The 27,011-nt window shown below is 38.0% G+C and overlaps 1 protein-coding gene and 1 non-coding gene across 2 annotated transcripts; one reads left to right on the top strand and one right to left on the bottom strand.

Moving 5' to 3' along the window:
- Positions 1-11,261: 11,261 nt before the first annotated feature.
- LOC118482470 lies at positions 11,262-11,367 on the bottom strand. Its single transcript, XR_004868505.1, has one exon. It is a non-coding gene; the product is annotated as a small nucleolar RNA R71 (small nucleolar RNA).
- Positions 11,368-16,869: 5,502 nt separating this feature from the next.
- On the top strand, positions 16,870-20,615 carry LOC110876478. The gene is made up of 3 exons (XM_022124650.2): positions 16,870-17,081; positions 17,416-18,902; positions 20,519-20,615. Exons 2-3 carry the CDS (start codon positions 17,419-17,421, stop codon positions 20,613-20,615), a joined length of 1,581 nt encoding a protein of 526 aa, XP_021980342.1. The 5' UTR covers positions 16,870-17,081; positions 17,416-17,418.
- The last annotated feature ends 6,396 nt before the right edge of the window (positions 20,616-27,011 follow it).

The following is a 27,011-nucleotide window of genomic DNA, read 5'->3' as shown; positions in this document are numbered from 1 at the left end:
GGCAGATCAGCCATGGCGTCGCGCCCCAAGGCTCAGCTTTCGCGGGCCGCCACCCCCTCCCTAGCTAGCCTAGGCTTGGCGAATCAGCTCGTAGACCCCACATGCGTCGGATACGTGGCGCGCTCCGGTGCAGCCTCGTAACCAGGCCGTCGCGCCCCGCGTAGCCTTGTGCCTTCTCCGTCGCGGGCCGCGAGGCCCATTATTTATTTATTCTATTTGGTTTTTGATAAAACTAAGGTATTTGGCGGCCGTTTTTCGCATACGGGTTGTATTTTAGGACGTATTGGGGCATTTTAAATATTTTTAGGGTGTCGGAAATTATTTTGGAGGGTTGTTATATTCTAAGGTTCCCATTATTTACAAAAATGTCACTAAATAATCTTAGCCACAAATCACAAAGATCTGATGGCTGAAAATCGTTCTCACGGTTTTCACACTTCAAATCGTTTTCTCTTGATCCCAACACTATATATATATATGGGATGGATCATGAGAAAACTAGTTTAAATGAGAAAACCAAAAAACTAACTAAACAAACCTAAAAGACATACCAAAATTTTTTTTTACATTTTTTTAGAAAAAATCGCTATTTTTTATGTATGGAAAAAAAATTCAAAACTTTTTTTTTGTTGTATTGCACATGTGCACTATTACGGATATAATGCACATGTGTAGTACACATATAATGCACATGTGCAGTACAACAAAACAAAAATTAATATTTTTATATATAAAAAATAGCGATTTTTTTATAAAAATTTGTAAAAAAATGGTATGTTTTTTAGCTTTTTTTTAGGCTTTTCTAGTTAGTTTTCTAGTTTTCTCATTTAGATGTAGTTTTCTCATGATCCTCTCTCTCTCTATATATATATATATAGGGAGAAGATCATGCGAGAACCACCTCTTATTGCGAGAACCAATGTGAACAAAACCAAAAATGCCTAAAAATAGCTAAAAATCACACAAATTTTTTTTTTTAATATTTTTTATATAAAAATCGCTACTTTTCGAAGCAAAAAAAAATTTAATTTTTTTTCCACTAAAAGTAGCGATTTGAGCATAAAAAATATTAAAAAAACTAAAAATTTTTGGATTTATTTTTGATTTTTTTAGATTTTTTTAGGTTTTTTGGGGGTTTAGTTTTTAGCATTTTAGCTTGGGGTGGGGGAGTTTAGGTTTCTAGGGGGTAGGGGAGGGGGGTTTAGGTTTGTGGGGGGGGGGGTAGGTTTTTTTTGGGGGGGGGGGGTGGGTGTGGGGGGTGGTTTAGGTTTTTTTTTTTTTTTTTTTTTTGGGGGGGGGGGGGGGGGGGTTAGGTTTTTTTAGCTATTTTAGGTTGTGTTCACATTGGTTCTCGCGGTTCTCACAATAAGGGTGGTTCTCGCATGAGCCCCTCCCTATATATATATATATATATATATATATATATATATATATATATATATATATATATATATAGGGGATGGTTCAAATGAAAACCACTTTTATTGTGAAAACTCGAAAACTAACTAAAAAAAGCCTAAAAAACACACAAAACATTTTTTTTTTCAATTTTTTTTTATAAAAATCGCTAGTTTTTATATATGAAAAAAAAACTTTTTTTCAAAAAAAAAAAAAAAAATTTTGTGTAGTGCACATGTGTAATAATACACATGTGTAGTACACATACATATGTGCAGTATTACACATGTGCACTACACAAATTTTTTTTTTTTTTTGAAAATTTTTTTTATATTAAAAAACCTGCGAAATTTTGATTGCAAAAAAAAAATTAAAAAAAAAAATTTTTTGTATGTTTTTTTGGCTTTTTTAATTAGTTTTCGAGTTTTCACAATAACTAGTGGTTTTCATTTGAACCTTCCCCTATATATATATATATATATATATATATATATAGGATTGGGCTATATGAAAAACCCCATCTTTTTTAGAAAACCTTGGAAACCCAACCTCATCCATTGATTGTGTTTGATCAATGGCTCTACTTTTTTGGGGTAATTATTAGATTTAAAATAATTCTTATATTTTGTCTAGTACAACTACAAGGGCAATTTGGGTAGTGAAAAAGTGGCTTTTTAACTATTGAAAATAACCCACTCCACTTCCCTATGCATTACCATCAAATCACCAACTCTTTCTCTTACCTCTTTCTCTTTCCTCACCCACCCCACAAACGTGAAGAAGAACAAGAAGAACATGATCTCATTTAAGAATTCAAATATCTACCTTCAAGATTCCAAGAAACACTAATCCCATATCTAAAAGTGATCTCAACAAACACTAATCCCAGATCTTTTAGAGAGAGAATGATGGCAGGACACAAGTTTTTAGAGAGATGAATTTTTTGTTTTAGAGAGAGAAACAACAATCTTCATCATGTTCATCTATAACACCAAGAACACACATACAAGTGTGTGAGAGAGAAGAAGTTTGAAGTATGTTGTTTTAGAGAGAGAACGATGACAAGATGAATGTTTTTAGAGAGAGAAAGTTGATGTTTTAGATAGAGAAACAACAATCTTTATCACAAAGACACACGCACGAGTGTGTGTGTGTGAGAAGAAGGTTTGAAGATCTTCTTCGTGTTCATCGGACGGTTATAGATCCGGTAAGTGTTCTTGAAATATCATTTCACACTTGATTTTTTTGTTGAAATGGTTGTTAATATGTTTTTGTGTGCTAAAAGTGTTTTAGTAATGCTTAATGTTCATGTATTTTAAATAAATCAAAAACTTTAGGATGAGATTTTGAAGGGGTTTTTTTGTTGGTTTGGTTGCTTGTTAGGGGCTTTTGATCTTAACAGTAGCTGTTTTTTTTTTTTTTGTTGGTTTGGGTTGCTTGTTTGGGTTTTTTATCTGAACAGTAAGTGTTTTTTTGTTGGGTTGCTTGATTCACAGACTCAGGCCCATAACATGTGTTAAGCCTCCCTGTGAGAATGTTATATAATGTGTGTTGATTTACAGAAATAAACCCATAAAGATATTCAATTGATGTAACACCCCGAAAACGGGTTTGGTAATCAAACCCCGTTAATACTAAAAGACGGGTAAAGTACCGTTAGCGGTAGAGGTAACCCGGTAAATATTAGAATTTAAATAAATAAACCTAATATTTAATAAAACGTGAATGAATACTTTTAAGGAAATAAGTTTATAAAAGGCCCGAGTTAACGGGACTTAAAAATAAAACGGGTTATAATTTCCCCGAACCCACCAAGTAACTAGGAATATCAACCTAGTTAAATATGTGCCTTAAAACAAAGAAGGAAACTTGAGAAATAACCCTTATTATAAAACTACAAACTAGAGGGGTTAAAAAAGGAAGAATTGAAACTTGATTTATTAAAAATTAAACACAACACACACACAAGGTGTGTGTGTGTGTGCGTGTTCTGGTCGACCAGGAGAAAGCTCAGGAGAGCTCAAACCCTAACTTTAACAAATTGATCAAATTGAAGCTCAAATCAAGCCCGAATCGTCTGCATGATTACAAATTCGTGATCACCTAGTCGTGGGGATCATAAGGTATGTAAAAATTTGATGATTCGTGAAGTTGCAAAATTTGAGTTAGCATCATAATTTCCGAATTATGTAAGGATTAGAGGAGCAATGGCTAAGTTAGTGATGTACACATGCTTAGGAACTAAACCCTAAGTGAAAATCATACATATGATGCTATGACTTGAATGATTTGGTGATTACCTATATGTGTGTTAAATGGGTGTTGTAGAATGATGAAGAACACTAGAAATTTGATTATAAATTGAGTGTTATTCATTACATGAGAAAATCTAGATGTTATTATGCATACTAGATATATTAAACTTGCAAGAATTGTTTAATCTTGGCTAAAAAGTTAGTCATGAAACTTGATTTTTGATTTAGTGAAATTATGCCCACTAGGTGTTTGTTAAAATGCCTAAACGAAGCTAAAATGTTGAAATTCCAAGTGAAGTGTGCATTTGAATATGTTGATAGATCAATTGACTTTTAGGAAGTCAAACCAACCAATGATTTAATCGAGTGATAAAGTCGACATAAGACCCGTTAGATGGAGTAGTCATAATTGATAATGACTAATCTAACCATCTTATGAATTATGGTGATAGTTTGAAGCCTAACGAGCTAGGTGGAAGCTTGATGAGTGAACGGGGCAAACGAATCAAGAAGGGAAGGAAAAGCATAATTCGGATGCAAGGTAAGTATATCTTACACTAGTCATATATTTTAGAATATCCTTTTGTCGTGATAATTACGAAAAAGACAATTATGATGTAAGCCATAGTAGGCCAAAAAGTGTTAAGAAATGATTTATAAGTAAAAAGACTATACGGTATAAACCGAAGCGAGTCTTGTAGACGAGATGGTACTAAATAACATCTCGCAAAAATAAACGGTCACTTAGACCAAACGGGTCGAATGGTGAAAATATCACCATTTGAAAATATCGACTAACGAATATTGTCGAGTTGTGTGTTCACAGGAGTAAATACGGAAGGATAACTTGTATCGCTATTAAGTAGCGAATATTAAAGCAAGGTATAAAAAATGGTCAATATAATGATCCGAGTCAGGTATGTATAATGATTCAGCTCATTGTTTAGAACTTGAGATTCTATAAGTGTTAGACAAGGTCAAAATGAACATTCGGTTATCTTCTAGGTAAACGGAATAATTTGAGTCATAAACATAGTGTTTTAGAAACATAATGGTTTACAAACAAGAATTATAGTTTAAAGGACGGATTTTGAGTCAAACAAGTATTTAAAGGTTCTTGTAGTAAAAGAAGGATGAAAAATTGACCAAATTGCCCTTCTAGGCTAAATTGAACAAACAACCCTTAAAGGTTGTTTGGAAACGAATTTCATGATTAGATGAATACTTAGAATAAGTGTAGAAGTTGAATGATGTAAAACGTTAGTCAAATAGCTCTATTCGAGTCTTGCCGTAGAATAACAATCCGAAGGGAAAATTTGGAACATATAGATATACACATTGAAATCCAACACACAAAGAGTTGTAGATGAAGATTACTTGATAAGAAATGTAGGAATAAGATGCTAGAAATGAATGAAAGCGATTTCAAGCTTTAAAGTGCTTAAATACCCTTAACGGGTCAAAATAAGCATACGAGCGAAAACGGGTTTAAATTGTGTAATAAACCTATGATTAGAACCTAATATAGTAGGTAACATTAATTAGAAGAAGTGTACGAGATATAGGAATCAAATAAATAGGTTTGTTTGATAAAATGCATAAACGGGTTAAAATTCGGTAAAAGGGGAACGAGTCGAAGTCTTAGAAGTCTCAAAATTTATTATGTTGGATGTTGGATTTTAACTCCATATGATGGAGAATTAAATTATGGACGCGTAGGAAAAAGAATCGCGTAAAACGGATCAATAACGAAGAAGTTATGGCCGTTTCCGTGAAATCGGGTTGAGCTGGGAATGTACAGCAACAGCTGAAGCAACAGACTGTGAAAAAGGGGGCCTAGCGTGATGCGACGCCCCTTGGCGTCACGCGACTCCCCTAACTCCGGAAAATTTTTAATTTTTGTCATTTTAACCCCTGTACTTGTTTGAACTTAATATTTGACTATCAAAACTAACTTTTAAGTTGGTTTTGATCATAGGTGATAGCCAAGAGTGCCCGGATGAAGATCAAGCTCGATGAGGAACCGAACACGATAAAATACAAGCTTTCGCGCGGCGTTTTGTCGTATCTTTAATACGACGAAACCAATTACATTAAGTTGCAATTTTTGAAATGTTGTTAACATGTGGAAATGTTAGTATGAAAAGTTTTTGTAAAGTCACATTTTAGCATTTAAATGTGTATTTGTTAATAAAATCTTGATATATAAGGCGGGCATTACAAGTTGGTATCAGAGCCTTGGTTTAAGAGATTCAAGTATGGTGGGAAAGCTATGCTTGGACTTAAACCTTACGCTCTTGATAAAATTGGTGTTCGGTTCTAGGCTTGATCGCAAATCCGGTAAGTACTTGTATGTTAATAGTTTAGCATGCTAAAGTGTTGTAAACAACACATAGGGCTACCGTGTGATACACGTTACCCCAATTGAAATGATTGATATAGTTGACGAAAATACGTGCATTGACGCGTATAGTATAAAAAGCCTTGTATTATAATACGGGCTATTATTGAAGTAGATGTTACTAACTTTTGTGAATGTTTTAATTGAAGGACACTCGCGTTTGAACACGACGAGAGTCAAGCGAATTGTGGATATGATGATGGAATGGTCCGAGATATGACAAGAAGAGCATGCTCATTAAGGACCTAAATCGCGTAATGGTCGCGAACAAGGCTAATGGCAAGAAAAGCCCGTTAGGGCAAGCATTTACCAGGTGCACGTTTAAATTATTGCATGAATATAAACATGCAACCAATACGTAGAAATTGATAGTTGCAGATTTAGATTGAAAACTTAGACAAACCTGAATAGAATACCTATCCAGGATATTGTTTCCAAGAGAAACAAATAGAGGTATTACTTACATGGGGTGTAATGTGAAAATTATAAAAAGCTCATGTATACCAGGTGTTGATCGCTTACTCTGGCCAAGTAAGTAGTGAACACGTGGTACCATGAACTTCTTATGATGGACACATTTATGTCCGATGTAGTAAGGGTGGGGTGAATGGGACTAACTTAAATGGTACCCAAATGAATCAAATAAGTAAGACATTTGATGGTAAACGTAAACGTAAGTCGGATGACGGAAGCGTATTACGTAAGAATAACGAGCCCGAGAGAAGGGACAAGGATTAAGTAAAAAGAAAATACAGACCGACCAATAGGAATGCTAAGGCATAGGGATAAAAGCTTGACTGTCACAAATGATGAAATTCACATGGACAAGTCAAACGAATTGAATAAAGAATAAAGGACTTGATTGAATAAAAGCGATGGATCTCGCTAAGACGACCAAATAAATTAAAATAACGTCTAAAACCATATAGAAATGGTTATTTGAAAATGATTAAGGTAAAGATACCCGATGAATGGGTAGGATTTGGAAAGAATGCGTAAACCAAGAGACGGGAACGCGAAACAGAAAGTCAAAAGACTCGGAATATGAGTCATGACTAAAAGACAATGAGAATTTGCAAACCGATATGTTAATAACTACGCTCAACTATTTTAAAGTTGAACGGGTCGAATAAAGAACAGAGTTTGATGTTCACAAGTGATGAAATTTCACACAAACAAGTCAAACGAGATAAATAAAGTATAAAAACTTGGTAGTGCAAGTAAGCGCAAACCGAATAATGGAAGCGCGAAACATTAATGAACCTACGTGATGGCTCATAAAGGAATATATATAGGAAAAACGCAAACTAGCGAAACAAAAATGTTAAAAACATTAAAATAAAAGAACCCGGGTAATGGGACGTAAAGGAGTATAAGTATGAACCGGGTAATGGTAAGTGTATGGAAAACCGACGTGTAAATTGACGTTAGAAGTCGAGAAGTCGGAAAGATGATTCGAAAGAAAACAAAGTAGCCTTAGACTACGGTCAAGGTCAAATGAAATCCAAAAAGTAAAGGTGAATAATTATAAACATAAAAAGGGGTGCCTTAACGCCATATGCGTATATAAACGTATACACATTTGAATAAAGACTAGAATAAAAGATGATCTACGGGATCATCATAACCTACGGGATATTAATTAGTGTAAAGGTCTACAGGACCAAAATGACCCACAGGACATGAATTGAAGCAAAGGGATCATAAAGGCCTTGCATTAAAAAAAGGGTGAAAATCTAAAGAAATAAGCCTACGAGCTAAGTGAAAGAACCTACGGGTCAATAACATGAAGCGAGGAAAATGGTTAAACTCCCCGCGTAAAATAATAACGGAAGGTAAAGGTAGTATAAAAGCGAGGGGTTTCGCTAACTTAACTGAGTGAGTTAAAAGCGAAGAGATCGTGAAAGGCCTGGTTGACAAAAGTGAGGGATTTCACTAAAACATCTAAACGGGCAGAAATAACATAAAGGATTCACAATTATTTAAATTCTGATAATTCACAAAAAGGACAAAAATATTACCGAAAAGACAACGGAAAGGAACGAATTTTCAGACGTAAAAGTCCTGGAAATGAGTAAAAGATGTAAGACAAGGAGAAAAAGGAAACGTTAAACTAAAATTTAGTTTTAGTAAGAAACAAATGTTTTAACAAATATGGATATTATGAGAGAGATTAGAAAATGGTTAATATCAAAGAGCATGGGTCTTAACATCGATAGGTGCGAGACAATACATTCGAAAAGAAGAAGTATGATAAAGAAACGTTGATATAAATTAAACATGACGTGACACGATCACGGTCAAGAAATACAATGTGAAGTGGAATCACAATTTAACCAAGCGAGCGGTAAAGAGTAACTGGACTAATAAGTCTAGTTAGTGGGACCGGTTAAGGTCATTTAAATAAATTTGGTTGCTTATAAGCGGAGGATTCGGTATAACTGAACCGAATAAATGAACTTGAAAACAAAAGAAATTGTAGTTAAAAGTGAAAGATTTCACTAAAGACCTTTAAACAGGTCAAGGTAACGGATTCACAAAGGGTTCGATAATATGGAAATCGCTAAGTTAACTAAACTAGTAGAAATAACGAAATTACGTTATTCCAAGTTGCATTATGTCGAATGAGGCACGTAGATGTTTTGTAATCAAAAACGTATTACCAAAATTTTTCTGGTAATACTAATGACGGGTGGTCCTTTGGACAACCCTTAAGCATGTTAAAAGATAAAATAATCCTCCAATTAGCCGTGTAATTATCTTGAATTAGATAACTACGATGCTTATGTTTCAGGTACGAATTAGGAGCTAAAAGGTGGATCAAAGGCAGCTTTTGGAGGCTTTGGTGGAAAACGGGTCAAGAGGAGAACAAAAGAATAACAAAGGAGTGAAGGCAGCCAAGTACCGTAAATTACGGTTCTACCGTAATTTACGGTAGACCATTTTTCACTTTAGTTTCCACCGTAACACAGAAGAGATGCACCGTAACAAAATGTTGACCACCGTAAATTACGGTGGAGCCGTAATTTACGGTGGAGCTGAAATCGCAAAAACGTAACTGCCATCTTAAAATCGTTTTTTGGTGTGTCTTTTCATCTTATCTCATCATTGACGGTTCTTGGACACTTTGGGGGCGAATTTGGAGAACTTGTTGGGTTTGTGAACATTTTCAATCATTCGGTTTGTTATTTTGATTTGTATGAACACTAGTTTGATGTTGATGATGATTCACCGCGCCATGTCCGGCTAAACTCTTCGGTGATCATCCTAGGTGAATGTTTCTGAACCTTTTGTGTGTTTAATTTCTGCATTTCTAGAATGATATCTTGCGTTGCTTGAATGTCATGGTGTATGTTTGATTGTTTGTAGTGTGTTAATCTATATTGCAACCCCTAGTCTTAATCGTACGTTCTTGGTGCCGTTGGCAACCGAGATATCACGGGAAGGGTTAGGGTTGGTTATTGGTTAATAGGTCATCGGGAAACAACCTCGCGTTATCTAATCCGAGTACTTTGTTCCCTTTTATCACTTCAATCACATATACACGAGTTATGTCTATGTAAGTCTTTCTAGTGAAATTGCACACAACTGTTTAAAGAAACTGAAACCTAGGGTGATCATTGTTCTCTCCTAATTGTTTACAACCAACTTTGATTCGATTTAGTTCTTAATTTAGTTTTCTAAAACAACAATCTACAATCTTGAATTTTAATTTTCTGCAATTTAGTTTAATAATTAGTTTAAGTGCAAAGCTATATAATCGACACATTTTCCACATACTCCCTGAGTTCGATACCCTACTACCACTAACTACAGTTGTTTAGGGATTAAATTTGCGTGACCCACGACATCACGTCAAATTTTGGCGCCGTTGCCGGGGAGTAGTGCGCAACGTGTGTTAATTTAGTAGTTTTGTTTGTTATTTTCGGGTTTACGCTGGTTGTGTTTAGTGTGCAGGTACTTCAGGTGTATGCATACTAGAGGCTCTCAAAGGTCATCACCGCTATCGTTTGATCCGGAAATTGAAAGAACGCTACGACAAAACTGAGTTTTAGTGCGAGAAAACAAAATCATTGGTTCACCCACTTCACCCATTACACCGAGAAACATCATGGCTGATTCTCAGATTCCACCTACAACCAGTCAAACAACCTCATCCTTCATACCTACTTCCACCCAACCATCACCAAACACTACATTACCTAATACCACTGCTGAATTTACACCAACCAACTCCACTCAACCAATCACCACTCAAACTGAGCCTACCATCACTTACGATCCATCCACCACAATCCCACCATTATCTCACTTCTTTCCCCCAACTACGGGTCAATCATCATCTACCTTCACAATTGCACCCAATTCAACTATCGTGCATACTACTTCATCTTTTAGACCACAACAACAACAGTCGGGTTTTCAGTATTCGACCATTCCATTTGGGCAGACCTCGGGAATTCAAGGAGATGGTTATGATGAGGGATTTGAAGACTACGAGGGTTATGAAGATGATGGGTACGGTTATGGAGGTTATGGTGATCAAGGGGAGTTTGGGTATTTGCAAAGTCAATCTCAAGGAATGGCAAGTGTTGGTGGAATGCCACAACAACAAATTATACCACAACACATTCGGCCAAGACCACAAGGGCCACCAATCCAACAACCCATTCCATTGCAACAAGTTAGGCCACAACATGTATACCCACAATTTCAAAGGCCAAATCAATACCCACCGATGCCCCAACAACCAATTGCACCACAAGGGCCTATACCAAGACCAATGGGTCATATTCGTCCAAGGGGCCGATTGGGTGTTCCAAGAAGGCATCTTAGGGAACAAGCAAGGGGAATAGAGGCACATTTCAGGCCAATCATTACTCAAAACCCTTCACCGGTGGTTATCCCTCACAACAACCAAGGGAGAACTTTTGAAGTAAGAACAAACTCGTTGCAAAGTTTACCGAAGTACAAAGGGTTAGCAACGGAGGAGCCGTATTTCCATCTAGAGGCTTATGACTCAATTTGCAACACTTTTGGGAGTCAAGGTTTTTCGGCCGATGAAGTCAAGTTGGTCTTATTTCAGTTTTCTTTGGAGGATAAGGCAAAGAAGTGGTTCTACACTTTGCCTTCGGCATCAATATATACATGGGGGGAGATGCAACAAACCTTTTTGGATGAATTCTACACCGCCCAAAAGACCAATGATGCGCGGAAGGGATTGAGAAGCTTTCAACAACAACACGGTGAGATGTTCCATGAGGCGTTTGAGCGTTTTAACATGATGATTAAAAACTGCCCTCATCATGGAATTGAGTTATGGGAGTTGATGAACGCCTTTCATGAGGGGTTAAGTGCCGAAGACGCACGTGATTTGATGTCTATCACCGGAGGGACGTTTAGAACGAATTATGAGAATGAAGATTGGGAGTTTTTGGAAAGCATGGCAACTACATCAAAAAGGAAGGCCCAAGCTTCAAGGAGAGCCCGACCAACCACTAACCGACCACAAGTGCACGCCATAGATGATGGTAATGTTCAAACCACTAACCAAATATATAATGTTTGTGCTTTGTGTAATGAAATAGGTCATGCGGCTGAAAATTGCCAAGGAATGTTGGAAGGGCAATACGAGGAAGTCAATGCGGTTCAAGGTCAAGGTCAAGGAGGAGGTGGTAGGAACTACAACAACATGAATTCAAACACCTACCACCCCGGATTGAGGAACCATCCGAACTTTAGATATGGGAACCCGTCAAATCAAGCGAACCCGAATTTTCAAGGTAGCCAAGGTAATTTTGGTTCACGGCCATCTTACAATAACCAAGGTGGGTACCGAGGCGGGAATAACCAAGGGTATCAAAAACAATACCAAACGGGTCAAGAACAAGGGGGACCCTCGGGTGGAAACGAGGTGATGGAGATGCTAAAGAGCATGCAAATGGAGATGCAAAAACGGAACCAACTAGACGAAGTGCGAATGCAAAAAGACGAGGTTCGTGATAAAAGCATCCAATCACTAACAACCCAAATGGGTCAATTAGCAACCGATGTGGCGGAATTGAAGAAAGGTAAGGGTCAACTTCCAAGCGACACTAAGGTAAACCCTTCACATGGTTCGTCACGAGGTAATGTTAATATTAACCATGTTAGTGTTTTAAGAAGTGGGAAAGAGTTTAAGGCCAATTTGTCACCCGAACTGGTCGAGGGGGTGGTTGAGGATATCACGGGAATGGAAAGTGATGATGAATTTTCACCGGTTAAACCAAAAGAACCAATTATTAAAAAACCGGGTTTGGGTGAAAGTGAAAAGAATGAGAAAGTTGAGGGTGAACCGAGTCAAGTTCCATTTCCATCGGCCTTACTTGACCCGGGAAAGAAAAATTTTATTGTGTCAAGGGGTCCTCAAAAAGAGGAAATGTGGGATATGTTCAAACAAGTTAAAATAAATCTCCCACTCCTTGATGCAATAAAACAAGTTCCCGCTTATGCAAAATTCTTAAAAGAATTATGTACACAAAAGAGGCAAAACAAAAAGAAAGTGCCTAAGCGGGTGGATTTGACCGGGCAAGTGAGTGCGGTGTTGAATGGGGAGCTTCCTCCTAAGCTCCAAGATCCGGGCACGCCATTGATTAATGTGCAAGTGGGTAATTTTCAAATGGCTAAGGCATTGCTAGATCTCGGAGCCGGAGTTAGCATTTTACCGGGGGGCTTATACGACCAATATGACTTTGGTCCATTAGCAAGGGTGGAGACGACGGTTGTTTTGGCCGATTTGTCTCATAAGTTGCCCCGGGGTATGGTTCAAAATGTTATTGTAAAAATTGATGAGTTTTATTATCCGGTGGATTTCTTAGTGTTGGATTACTCATCGGCGGACCCTAAACAACAACAAAACATAATTTTGGGTCGGCCATTTTTAAGCACCGCACATGCTATTATCGATTGTAGATTTGGTACAGTTGATATGGCATTTGGAAATCGAAAAATGCGTTTGAATGTTTTTACTAACAATTCTAATGCTAACGGTGTTGATGAGTGTTTTATGGCAGACATAGTAGATGGATGCAACCCGCATGAGTATGAGGAGGATGGTTTGGATATTTGCCTGTGTGACTTTTCTGAACAGGTACATGCTTATGCACTACGGGTTGAAGAGGAAGCACAAGATGTGATGGCGATAAAAGAAGGTAGACCACCATGGACCCATCAATTCGAGGGTCTACCGGTGGAAATTGATTCGGGTACAAAACCATCGTTGGAGGAACCCCCAAAGTTAGAGCTCAAGGACTTGCCTAGCCACTTAAAGTACGTATTTTTAGGGGATAATGACACTTTACCGGTCATTATTGCCTCTAATTTGGAGTTGGCACAAGAGCAAAAGTTGATGGAGGTGTTAAAAGCGAACAAGGGTGCTATTGGATGGACGATTGCCGATCTCAAAGGAATTAGTCCATCCATCGTCATGCACAAAATTATCACAACTGAAGATGCCAAACCGACACGAGAAGCTCAAAGGCGGTTGAACCCAAACCTAAGGGAGGTAGTAAAAAAAGAGGTAATTAAGTGGTTGGATGCGGGAATTATCTATCCGATTTCGGATAGTGCTTGGGTGAGTCCCACCCAAGTTGTGCCTAAGAAGGCCGGCATTCAAGTAGTCAAGGATGAAAGTGGTGAACAAATTGCCACCCGACCGGTTACCGGGTGGCGGGTGTGTATTGACTACCGGAAATTGAATGCCGCCACTTCTAAGGACCATTTCCCACTACCTTTTATTGACCAAATTATTGAAAAATTGTCGGGTCAAAAATATTATTGCTTCTTAGATGGGTATTCGGGTTATAATCAAATTGCCATACACCCGGATGACCAACACAAGACCACCTTCACATGTCCATATGGCACCTTTGCCTTTAGGCGAATGCCATTTGGTTTGTGTAATGCTCCGGCAACTTTTCAACGATGTATGATGAGTATTTTCTCGGACATGGTTGGAGAGTCGCTCGAAGTATTCATGGATGATTTCTCCATTTTTGGCACTACTTTTGATGCTTGTCTCAATGAATTGCAAAAGGTTTTAAAAAGGTGCGTTGAGAAAAATTTAGTGCTAAGTTGGGAGAAAAGTCAGTGCTAAGTTAGTGCTAAGTTGGGTGTAAGGTCATTCTTGGGACACGCGGGTTTTTATCGACGTTTCATTAAGGGATTTAGTGTTATCACCAAACCCTTATGCAATTTGTTATTAAAAGATGTCCCGTTTGATTTTACTAACGAGTGTATGCAAGCTTTCACTGTTTTGAAGGAACACTTGGTCAAGGCGCCTATCTTGCAACCACCCGATTGGTCAAAGCCGTTCGAGATAATGTGTGATGCAAGCGATACCACTATTGGTGCAGTTTTGGGTCAACGGGTTGACAAGAAGCCGGTGGTTATTTATTATGCAAGCAAAACTTTATCCGAAGCGCAACTTAACTACACCACAACCGAGAAGGAATTATTAGCGGTGGTGTATGCTTTGGATAAGTTTCGTTCGTATATTTGGGGAAGCAAGGTAGTGGTTTACTCGGATCATAGTGCGGTTCGGTACTTGATGGAGAAAAAGGATGCAAAGCCGCGGTTGATTCGATGGGTCTTATTGTTACAAGAGTTTGATCTTGAGATCCGAGACAAAAAGGGATGTGAGAATGTTGTTGCGGATCATTTGTCCCGAATCCCGTTGGAAGGTGTAGATGATGCAAGTGAAATCAATGAACGGTTCCCCGATGAACAATTGTTGGCCGTTTCTACTTATGTTGCCCCTTGGTATGCTCATTACGTTAACTATTTGGCCAAGGGTGCGATTCCAAATCATTGGACTAAGAAGAGACGACAACAGTTTTCTAGTCAAGTGAAGCAATATATATGGGACGAACCCGACTTGTTCAAAATCGGGGCCGACCAAGTGATAAGAAGATGTGTTCCCGAAACTGAAGTTTTAGAGATATTGACCCATGCTCATTCATCCGCATGTGGGGGCCATTTTAGTGGGAATAAGACAGGCTATTGGGTGTTATCGAGTGGGTTTTATTGGCCCACGATTTTCAAGGATGCTCGTGAGTATGCCCGAAATTGCATCAATTGTCAAAGAATGGGAAGCATTTCGAAACGTGATGAAATGCCGTTGCAACCAATTTTGGTAGTGGAGGTATTTGATGTTTGGGGAATAGACTTCATGGGTCCTTTCCCAAACTCAAATGGGTTTTTATACATATTGGTTGCGGTTGATTACGTGTCGAAATGGATTGAAGCTATTGCCACAAGGACCAACGATCATTCCGTTGTATGTAAGTTTGTGCAATCCAATATTTTTTCTCGCTTCGGTGTACCTCGGGTGATAATAAGTGATGGTGGTTCACATTTCAAAAATTTCAATTTTGGAAAGTTGTTAAGGAGATATAGTGTGAATCACCGTGTGGCTACACCGTACCACCCACAAACGAGTGGTCAAGTGGAGGTATCTAACCGGCAAATCAAAGAAATTCTAATGAAGACGGTTAGAACGGATAGGAAAGATTGGTCAAGCAAGCTTGATGACGCATTGTGGGCGTATCGCACGGCTTTCAAAACCCCACTTGATACCACTCCGTATCGAATGGTTTACGGGAAAGGATGTCATTTGCCTATGGAGTTGGCACATAGGGCATATTGGGCAATTAAAACAGTGAATGCGGACTATGATGAAGCGGGTCGGGCGAGGAAGCTTCAACTGAATGAAATTGAGGAGATAAGGGACCAAGCGTATGAGTGTGCATCTGCGTACAAAGACAAACTGAAAAAAGTTCATGATGCGAAGATAAAGAAGAAGAACTTTGAAGTGGGTAAAAAAGTGTGGTTATACAATTCAAGGTTGAAAATGTTCGCGGGGAAACTCAAGAGCAAGTGGATGGGCCCTTACGTTGTCCGACGAGTGGGAAGGTTCGGAGATATTGACATTCAAGACGAGCGAACATTGAAACAACAAACGGTGAACGGTCACCGGTTAAAGCCGTATTTGGATGGCAATGACATCAACAACTTGGAGCTTGACAAAGCGGGCTACATTTTACGCCCGGTCGAGGAGGAACAACCATGAGAGGCCCAGGTTTGGTGTTAGTGTACATAGTAGTTTTGTTTTGTCTTGTTTTGTATTTTTTTTGCACAATTGCCATAGTTCCTCGAAGTCCGTGTTCGAAACAAGTGTGGGGAAGTTCGGGTCGCGAATTGCTCTTACATTGTGTTGAGGACAACACGGGATTTTTGAGGGGGTAGGGTAATTTTTACAAGTTTTTGAAAAAATTAAAAACATAAAAAAATCGAAAAACTTAAAAATCTAAAAAAATTTGTCACATAAAACTCAATTTTTGCCAAAATGTAGTTGCCCAGCGAGCACCGTAAATTACGGTATTACCGTAATTTACGGTGGATGTTAAAAAATGTGGATTTTACGGTGTAAACCTCCTGAGTTACGGCAAAGAATTTTGATTCAGAGATTACCGTAAATTACGGTATTGCCGTAATTTACGGTGATGCTTGAAAATGTTTGGGGCTTTACGGTCGTTCTCTACTGTATTACGGTGCAACTTTGACATTCAGGTCTCACCGTAATTTACGGTGAGACCGTAAATTACGGTACGTGAAAATTCTCTGTCCGTCGGTTGGGGTCCGCATATACATAAAAAAAAAACAATAAAATCGAAAACAAACAAGCTGATCACGTGAAGAAACCCTATCCACTCATTCATCTTTCACTTTCCCATTGTCATCTTCTTCTCCCAAAAACCCACAACCTCCATTCTTCTTCTACCTTCTTTCTCTCATAAAACCTTCAATTCCTGTCCAAATCAAGTGGAATTTTGGTCTAAATCGACTAACTTTTCACAAGCTTTGTGATTGTGAGGAGAGATTTCAGAGAAAACATAATTTTGGGGGTCGAAATTTGAAACCCTAGTTTGAAAGAATTTGGGGGTTTTGGGATTTTTGGTTTCACAAGCATCCTTCCATCTTGAAACAAGGTATGAACCCTTACTTTGCTATATTATGGTGATACATTATGAAAAACAAGGTGATTTAGGTTATGTGTTTTTGCCCACTTGCTTGTTGTTAAGATATGATAATGGAATTGTTTATTGAACATGGTTGATGGTTGTAGATGTAGGAATTGTTGTTAAAGTAGTGAACTTTTGGGATGCTCTACATTCTAGAGACACCATGCCCAATTTTTAAAAAATTCTTGAACACTTTAGGTTCACTAACATCTACAACCATGACAACAAGCAAGTGTGGGGAGGATTTTGAAGAGAGTGTTTAATTTGGTGTTTGTTTTTGTTGCTTGCCTCTTGTGTGTAGGAAATGGCAAAGACAAAGGAGAAAGCGGGTTCAAGTTCATCTTCCTCCAAAGGCAAAGGCAAGGGCAAGGAAAAGGAGCAACCATCAAAGAAGAGGCAATATATGGGTAGGGTAAGCGAGAGCGAAAGCGAAGAAGAAGAAGAGATGGAGTTAGACCCAAGTGATAAACCGGTGTGGAATTCGGGGTCGTTGGATGACCAACCCGAAATCTGGCAGCCAACCCTTTATAACGACTGCATGAACAAGTTAAAAAATAAAGCAGCCGCGTTTATCTGTGAAAAAGAGGTTGATGAACCCCAGTTTGGCCAGTTCGGGGTGTTTGATAAGTTCCGTGCTTTGGGTTGGGAAGGAGCACTCAAGTGTTTTGATAAAGATAAGAGCAATCTGTTTATGACTGAGATTCAGGAGTGGATGGCAACACTTAAATGTCACAACTTCCACAGGCCATCACAAATGAAGTTGATTGGGATGGTACATGGGGTACCAGTTGAAATGTCATTCGATACGTTGAAGAAGCTGGGAAAATATGATAGTCTTCCGGCTAAGGAGTACATGATTCCCACGCTTGATGATTTATTGCTCAAACCCGAAAAGCACGTGACATGGAATAGTATGTTAGCGGATTTGTTTTTGCCCGGTAGGTACGGTGGCGTGTTATACCGAAAAAATCTGAAGATAGAAGCCAAGCTATTGCATACGATCTGTTTGCTTAATGTCATCCCAAGAAGAGGGGATAAAGAACAGGTGAGGTTTCCAGAGATACCTGTTCTGTATTCATTGATGCATGGATCCCCACGCTTTCCAATACGCTACCTGATTATGCACCATTTGTGGATATGCCGGAACAAATACGGGAGAGACATTGTCCCGTACTGTCGCATCATAACGGGTTTAATGAAAGAGCAGAAGGCACTCACATCTGAAGACCGGGGTTTAACGAAAAGGCACCAGCCTTTTACTTTGGATAGGTTGGGAAACGTTTGGACATATACTCAGTCTGAACGTTATCACAAGCTGAAATCGGAGGGTCAACGGTGGAGGGCATTGAAATTGGGTGCAAGGGAGTTGTTACCGGGAGAACCGGATGAACCTGAAAGCGATGAAGAGTTGATTCCGAGTGGGGATGATGATTACGCAGACGAGCCACAGGGTGGTGCAAATGTTGGTTTTGGGGTTTTTCATGGTGGTCATGGTGGTACGTTCTACGACTACGCGCAGCAACCGTATGAGCCGGGGTGGGCCTATAGTGGTTCAATGCAGGAGGTGATCGAGAGCCAACGCCCGCCGGCGGCCATCTTTGATACTTGGTCGGGTTCGGAGAGGTCGTTATTTGATCAAGGCACGCGGAATAGCGCTAGTATTGAGCGGGCGCTTAAACATAGCTTCGATCGCAATGAATCATGGCACCGTACCCACGCATACTCTCGAGAGGTGGATGCTAATAACAGATATCATGATGATCAAATGAGGCGGATGCATGCGGATTGGCATGCCGGAAGGCCGGTGGTTGAAGATCCACAACATGTGGACTATGCTTCATTGCCGCCTTATGATGGTAGCATTTCTTATCCGACTCCACCACTCCACCATTCTCAGTGGCTTGATCCAAGACGGCAAGAGGGACCACAACAACAAGAGGGAAGCAGTAGCGGCGCATTCGGGTTTGGAGAGTGGAATGATATGATGTCATCCATCTTTGGGCCTCCAGGACCGCGCTACTATTGATCAGGTGGTTTTCTCTCTTTTGTATAGTTTGTATATATTTGTTGGTTTATGTTGATTATGGTTGGGAGGATGGGTGGTGATTGATCATGTGGTTGATTATTGGGTTGGCGATGGTTGGTGGTGTTGTGTTTAAAATGAAAAACATAAAAAAAATATAAAATGAAAAAAATACAAAAAGAAATTTGGGGTTTGAGATGAGAAGCTTTTTGTGGATGTTGAAGTGGGTTAGTGATCAAAGCCTCCCAAAGCCATACATTGGGGTCAATGTATCCCAAGTGTGGGGATGGGGGGAATTTTTTGAAGATTTTTGAAAAATTTTAAGCCGAGCAAAACAATGTGAAATCTTGACGCCCTAATTTATCCCAAGTTAATGCACCGGCAACCCTTATTACCCTTTTCATTCTTGGTGAGAGTTGTAGCCACACGTGTACATAAATAATCTTTGATGAGAGTGGCTATGGGTGAGGGTGCGTTAGAACTTGTGCTTGAATGCGATTTGAATCCTTAGTTAGACATGAATGTAGAAAGGATAAGGGCATTAGGTAGCCTCGTCGTTGGTGTGAGCGAGTGTGGGATTTGGGGGGTTGGACCTCGTTAATTATACATATGAGCATGGTTGCGAGAGGGGCGGGGGTTTGGACATTTAGTTGCCCATTTTGTGCCTTTAAAGCTTATCATTTGTTTCCCCTAGCTACTTACTTGAAAATTCACCCAAATTTGACCCGGTCTTGTAGTATTAGTGATAGAATTAGTAGTTTTGTGAGTTTGAAGTAGTTTTGGTTAATGTGTTATCGTATGATGCTTTGAAAAAAAAAAAGCAGAAAAAAAAAAGGAAAAGCAACGAAAAAAAAGAGAAAGAGTTTCATGGTCTTGTATATAGTAGTGCATATTTGTTAGTTGGTTTTATGTTTGTAATAAAAAGACCGGGTCGAATTTTCGTTACTCATATATATTCCATTTCCTACCTTATACACCTAGCCACGTTACAACCTTTAAGTCCCTTTGATTTGCATTCATGTTTGACCCATTATAGGAGGATGATTGATTCAGATACATTGTGCATCCACCCGTTTGCCTAGTGTGTGTCTAGCTTATCGTTGCTAGTTTTCACTTGCAGCCGAGAGGAGAGAATTTGTGAGGGGTGTATTGCTTGGGTGTTAAAAAGGGGTCGGTAAAGAAATTGCATGTTTCGTTTGGTTTGATTTGATCACTTGTTTTGAAACCATGTTGATGTGTTGCTTGGGACAAGCAACGGTTAAGTGTGGGGATGTGACGGGTGGTCCTTTGGACAACCCTTAAGCATGTTAAAAGATAAAATAATCCTCCAATTAGCCGTGTAATTATCTTGAATTAGATAACTACGATGCTTATGTTTCAGGTACGAATTAGGAGCTAAAAGGTGGATCAAAGGCAGCTTTTGGAGGCTTTGGTGGAAAACGGGTCAAGAGGAGAACAAAAGAATAACAAAGGAGTGAAGGCAGCCAAGTACCGTAAATTACGGTTCTACCGTAATTTACGGTAGACCATTTTTCACTTTAGTTTCCACCGTAACACAGAAGAGATGCACCGTAACAAAATGTTGACCACCGTAAATTACGGTGGAGCCGTAATTTACGGTGGAGCTGAAATCGCAAAAACGTAACTGCCATCTTAAAATCGTTTTTTGGTGTGTCTTTTCATCTTATCTCATCATTGACGGTTCTTGGACACTTTGGGGGCGAATTTGGAGAACTTGTTGGGTTTGTGAACATTTTCAATCATTCGGTTTGTTATTTTGATTTGTATGAACACTAGTTTGATGTTGATGATGATTCACCGCGCCATGTCCGGCTAAACTCTTCGGTGATCATCCTAGGTGAATGTTTCTGAACCTTTTGTGTGTTTAATTTCTGCATTTCTAGAATGATATCTTGCGTTGCTTGAATGTCATGGTGTATGTTTGATTGTTTGTAGTGTGTTAATCTATATTGCAACCCCTAGTCTTAATCGTACGTTCTTGGTGCCGTTGGCAACCGAGATATCACGGGAAGGGTTAGGGTTGGTTATTGGTTAATAGGTCATCGGGAAACAACCTCGCGTTATCTAATCCGAGTACTTTGTTCCCTTTTATCACTTCAATCACATATACACGAGTTATGTCTATGTAACTCTTTCTAGTGAAATTGCACACAACTGTTTAAAGAAACTGAAACCTAGGGTGATCATTGTTCTCTCCTAATTGTTTACAACCAACTTTGATTTGATTTAGTTCTTAATTTAGTTTTCTAAAACAACAATCTACAATCTTGAATTTTAATTTTCTGCAATTTAGTTTAATAATTAGTTTAAGTGCAAAGCTATATAATCGACACATTTTCCACATACTCCCTGAGTTCGATACCCTACTACCACTAACTACAGTTGTTTAGGGATTAAATTTGCGTGACCCACGACATCACGTCAAATGGGGTGTATTGCTTGGGTGTTAAAAAGGGGTCGGTAAAGAAATTGCATGTTTCGTTTGGTTTGATTTGATCACTTGTTTTGAAACCATGTTGATGTGTTGCTTGGGACAAGCAACGGTTAAGTGTGGGGATGTGACGGGTGGTCCTTTGGACAACCCTTAAGCATGTTAAAAGATAAAATAATCCTCCAATTAGCCGTGTAATTATCTTGAATTAGATAACTACGATGCTTATGTTTCAGGTACGAATTAGGAGCTAAAAGGTGGATCAAAGGCAGCTTTTGGAGGCTTTGGTGGAAAACGGGTCAAGAGGAGAACAAAAGAATAACAAAGGAGTGAAGGCAGCCAAGTACCGTAAATTACGGTTCTACCGTAATTTACGGTAGACCATTTTTCACTTTAGTTTCCACCGTAACACAGAAGAGATGCACCGTAACAAAATGTTGACCACCGTAAATTACGGTGGAGCCGTAATTTACGGTGGAGCTGAAATCGCAAAAACGTAACTGCCATCTTAAAATCGTTTTTTGGTGTGTCTTTTCATCTTATCTCATCATTGACGGTTCTTGGACACTTTGGGGGCGAATTTGGAGAACTTGTTGGGTTTGTGAACATTTTCAATCATTCGGTTTATTATTTTGATTTGTATGAACACTAGTTTGATGTTGATGATGATTCACCGCGCCATGCCCGGCTAAACTCTTCGGTGATCATCCTAGGTGAATGTTTCTGAACCTTTTGTGTGTTTAATTTCTGCATTTCTAGAATGATATCTTGCGTTGCTTGAATGTCATGGTGTATGTTTGATTGTTTGTAGTGTGTTAATCTATATTGCAACCCCTAGTCTTAATCGTACGTTCTTGGTGTCGTTGGCAACCGAGATATCACGGGAAGGGTTAGGGTTGGTTATTGGTTAATAGGTCATCGGGAAACAACCTCGCGTTATCTAATCCGAGTACTTTGTTCCCTTTTATCACTTCAATCACATATACACGAGTTATGTCTATGTAACTCTTTCTAGTGAAATTGCACACAACTGTTTAAAGAAACTGAAACCTAGGGTGATCATTGTTCTCTCCTAATTGTTTACAACCAACTTTGATTTGATTTAGTTCTTAATTTAGTTTTCTAAAACAACAATCTACAATCTTGAATTTTAATTTTCTGCAATTTAGTTTAATAATTAGTTTAAGTGCAAAGCTATATAATCGACACATTTTCCACATACTCCCTGAGTTCGATACCCTACTACCACTAACTACAGTTGTTTAGGGATTAAATTTGCGTGACCCACGACATCACGTCAACTAACAATCGATTAAAATATGAGCAATGCTCAATTGATTATTGAGAGCATATGCATGGAGTTAAAACTCTATAAATTATGAAGGAAAAGGTTTCGAGGACGAAACCTCTTTAAGGGATGTAGACTTGTAACACCCCGAAAACGGGTTTGGTAATCAAACTCCGTTAATACTAAAAGATGGGTAAAGTACCGTTAGCGGTAGAGGTAACCCGGTAAATATTAGAATTTAAATAAATAAACCTAATATTTAATAAAACGTGAATGAATACTTTTAAGGAAATAAGTTTATAAAAGGCCCGAGTTAACAGGACTTAAAAATAAAACGGGTTATAATTTCCCCAAACCCACCAAGTAACTAGGAATATCAACCTAGTTAAATATGTGCCTTAAAACAAAGAAGGAAACTTGGGAAATAACCCTTATTATAAAACTACAAACTAGAGGGGTTAAAAAAGGAAGAATTGAAACTTGATTTATTAAAAATTAAACACAACACACACACAAGGTGTGTGTGTGTGCATGTTCTGGTCGACCAGGAGAAAGCTCAGGAGAGCTCAAACCCTAACTTTAACAAATTGATCAAATTAAAGCTCGAATCAAGCCCGAATCGTCTGCATGATTACAAATTCGTGATCACCTAGTCGTGGGGATCATAAGGTATGTAAAAATTTGATGATTCGTGAAGTTGCAAAATTTGAGTTAGCATCATAATTCGCGAATTATGTAAGGATTAGAGGAGCAATGGCTAAGTTAGTGATGTACACATGCTTAGGAACTAAACCCTAAGTGAAAATCATACATATGATGCTATGACTTGAATGATTTGGTGATTACCTATATGTGTGTTAAATGGGTGTTGTAGAATGATGAAGAACACTAGAAATTTGATTATAAATTTAGTGTTATTCATTACATGAGAAGAATCTAGATGTTATTATGCATACTAGTTATATTAAACTTGCAAGAATTGTTTAATCTTGGCTAAATAGTTAGTCATGAAACTTGATTTTTGATTTAGTGAAATTATGCCCACTAGGTGTTTGTTAAAATGGCTAAACGAAGCTAAAATGTTGAAATTCCATGTGAAGTGTGCATTTGAATATGTTGATAGATCAATTGACTTTTAGGAAGTCAAACTAACCAATGATTTAATCGAGTGATAAAGTCGACATAAGACCCGTTAGATGGAGTAGTCATAATTGATAATGACTAATCTAACCATCTTATGAATTATGGTGATAGTTTGAAGCCTAACGAGCTAGGTGGAAGCTTGATGAGTGAACGGGTCAAACGAATCAAGAAGGGAAGGAAAAGCATAATTCAGATGCAAGGTAAGTATATCTTACACTAGTCATATATTTTAGAATATCCTTTTGTCGTGATAATTACGAAAAAGACAATTATGATGTAAGCCATAGTAGGACAAAAAGTGTTAAGAAATGATTTATAAGTAAAAACACAATACGGTATAAACCGAAGCGAGTCTTGTAGACGAGATGGTACTAAATAACATCTCGCAAAAATAAACGGTCACTTAGACCAAACGGGTCGAATGGTGAAAATATCACCATTTGAAATATCGACTAACGAATATTGTCGAGTTGTGTGTTCACAGGAGTAAATACGGAAGGATAACTTGTATCGCTATTAAGTAGCGAATATTAAAGCAAGGTATAAAAAAATGGTCAATATAATGATCCGAGTCAGGTATGTATAATGATTCAGCTCATTGTTTAGAACTTGAGATTCTATAAGTGTTAGACAAGGTCAAAATGAACATTCGGTTTTCTTCTAGGTAAACTGAATAATTTGAGTCATAAACATAGTGTTTTAGAAACATAATGGTTTACAAACAAGAATTATAGTTAAAAGGACGGATTTTGAGTCAAACAAGTATTTAAAGGTTCTTGTAGTAAAAGAAGGATGAAAAATTGACCAAATTGCCCTTGTAGGCTAAATTGAACAAACAACCCTTAAAGGTTGTTTGGAAACGAATTTCATGATTAGATGAATACTTAGAATAAGTGTAGAAGTTGAATGATGTAAAACGTTAGTCAAATAGCTCTATTCGAGTCTTGCCGTAGAATAACAATCCGAAGGGAAGATTTGGAACATATAGATATACACATTGAAATCCAACACACAAAGAGTTGTAGATGAAGATTACTTGATAAGAAATGTAGGAATAAGATGCTAGAAATGAATGAAAGCGATTTCAAGCTTTAAAGTGCTTAAATACCCTTAACGGGTCAAAATAAGCATACGAGCGAAAACGGGTTTAAATTGTGTAATAAACCTATGATTAGAACCTAATATAGTAGGTAACATTAATTAGAAGAAGTGTATGAGATATAGGAATCAAATAAATAGGTTTGTTTGATAAAATGCATAAACGGGTTAAAATTCGGTAAAAGGGGAATGAGTCGAAGGCTTAGAAGTCTCAAAATTTATTATGTTGGATGTTGGATTTTAACTCCATATGATGGAGAATTAAATTACGGATGCGTAGAAAAAAGAATCGCGTAAAACGGATCAACAACGAAGAAGTTATGGTCGTTTCCGTAAAATCGGGTTGAGCTGGGAATGTACAGCAACAGCTGAAGCAACAGACTGTGAAAAAGGGGGCCTAGCGTGACGCGACGCCCCTTGGCGTCACGCGACGCCCCTAACTCCGGAAAATTTTTAATTTTTGTCATTTTAACCCCTGTACTTGTTTGAACTTAATATTTGACTATCAAAACTAACTTTTAAGTTGGTTTTGATTATAGGTGATAGCCAAGAGTGCCCGGATGAAGATCAAGCTCGATGAGGAACCGAACATGATAAAATACAAGCTTCCGCGCGGCGTTTTGTCGTATCTTTAAAACGACGAAACCAATTACATTAAGTTGCAATTTTTGAAATGTTGTTAACATGTGGAAATGTTAGTATGAAAAGTTTTTGTAAAGTCACATTTTACCATTTAAATGTATATTTTATTAATAAAATCTTGATATATAAGACGGGCGTTACAATTGACAAGCTGGATGGATGTAGGCGAAGTTAATGCGTGTTCTAGTAATGGTTAATGTTCATGTATTTTAAATAAATCCAAAACTTTAGGATGAGATTTTGAACGGGTTTTTTTGTTGGTTTGGTTGCTTGTTTGGGGCTTTTGATCTTAACAATAATTGTTTTTTTGTTGGGTTGCTTGATTTACAGAGACAGACCCATAACATGTGTTAAGCACATGTTAAAATGATATATAACATGTGTTGATTTACAGAAACAGATCCATAAAAGATATTCAATTGACAAGCTGGATGGATGTAGCGACGTTAATGCGGGGACATTGAATAAGTCACATCCTTTGGGAAAGAAGTCTTCGTTCATTTATAACATGTGTTGGTGGTTCATGCTGTAACAGAACACCATGATGTAACCTGACATGTGTTCATGTATAACATGTGTTAAGCCCCTGTTAGAATGATATATAATGTGTGTTAACCTTTTGTTAATTAAAAAAAAAGTAATATCTATTTTATTTTTGTTGATGTTTAAAATATCTGATAATGTGGATACTGAGCGTAAAACTTGTACAAGTAATAAATGTACAAGTTAGTATGTAACGTGTAATATGAAACGAGCCATTTATGGTAACACATGTACCGGTAATTTTGGAATATATAATATGAAACGGGTCATTTGTTTTGCACATTTTGGAATGTATAACATGTGTTAAGCCACTGTTATAATCTTTTTGTAACCTGACATGCATTCATGTATAAGCTAGTGGTTTACAAAACACCATGATGTGTATATACTGATCTAACATGTGTTACAATTTGTCTGTTCGGAACATGTAATTGCTTAACATGTGACAAGGGTGAAAACAGTCGACGGGGGCGATGAGTTTAATGGTGAGCTTAGTTAATATCGTAATCTTGTTGTAACCCCACTTGTATACATATGATAACATGTAAGCATCCATTATAACCCGACTTGTATTCATGTATATGAAAGTCGTTTGCAAAACACCATTATGTGAATGTACTGATCGTAACACGTGTACAAGTTAATAATTTAATATGGAACATACAAGTTAATATTGTAACACCGTATACCTGGGATAACATGTGTTAA

The sequence above is a fragment of the Helianthus annuus genome, chromosome 9 (assembly GCF_002127325.2).
Source record: "Helianthus annuus cultivar XRQ/B chromosome 9, HanXRQr2.0-SUNRISE, whole genome shotgun sequence".
NCBI lineage: Eukaryota > Viridiplantae > Streptophyta > Magnoliopsida > Asterales > Asteraceae > Helianthus > Helianthus annuus.
The sequence above is the reverse complement of the archived record's forward strand: the minus strand, read 5'-3'. Positions and strand labels throughout refer to the sequence as shown.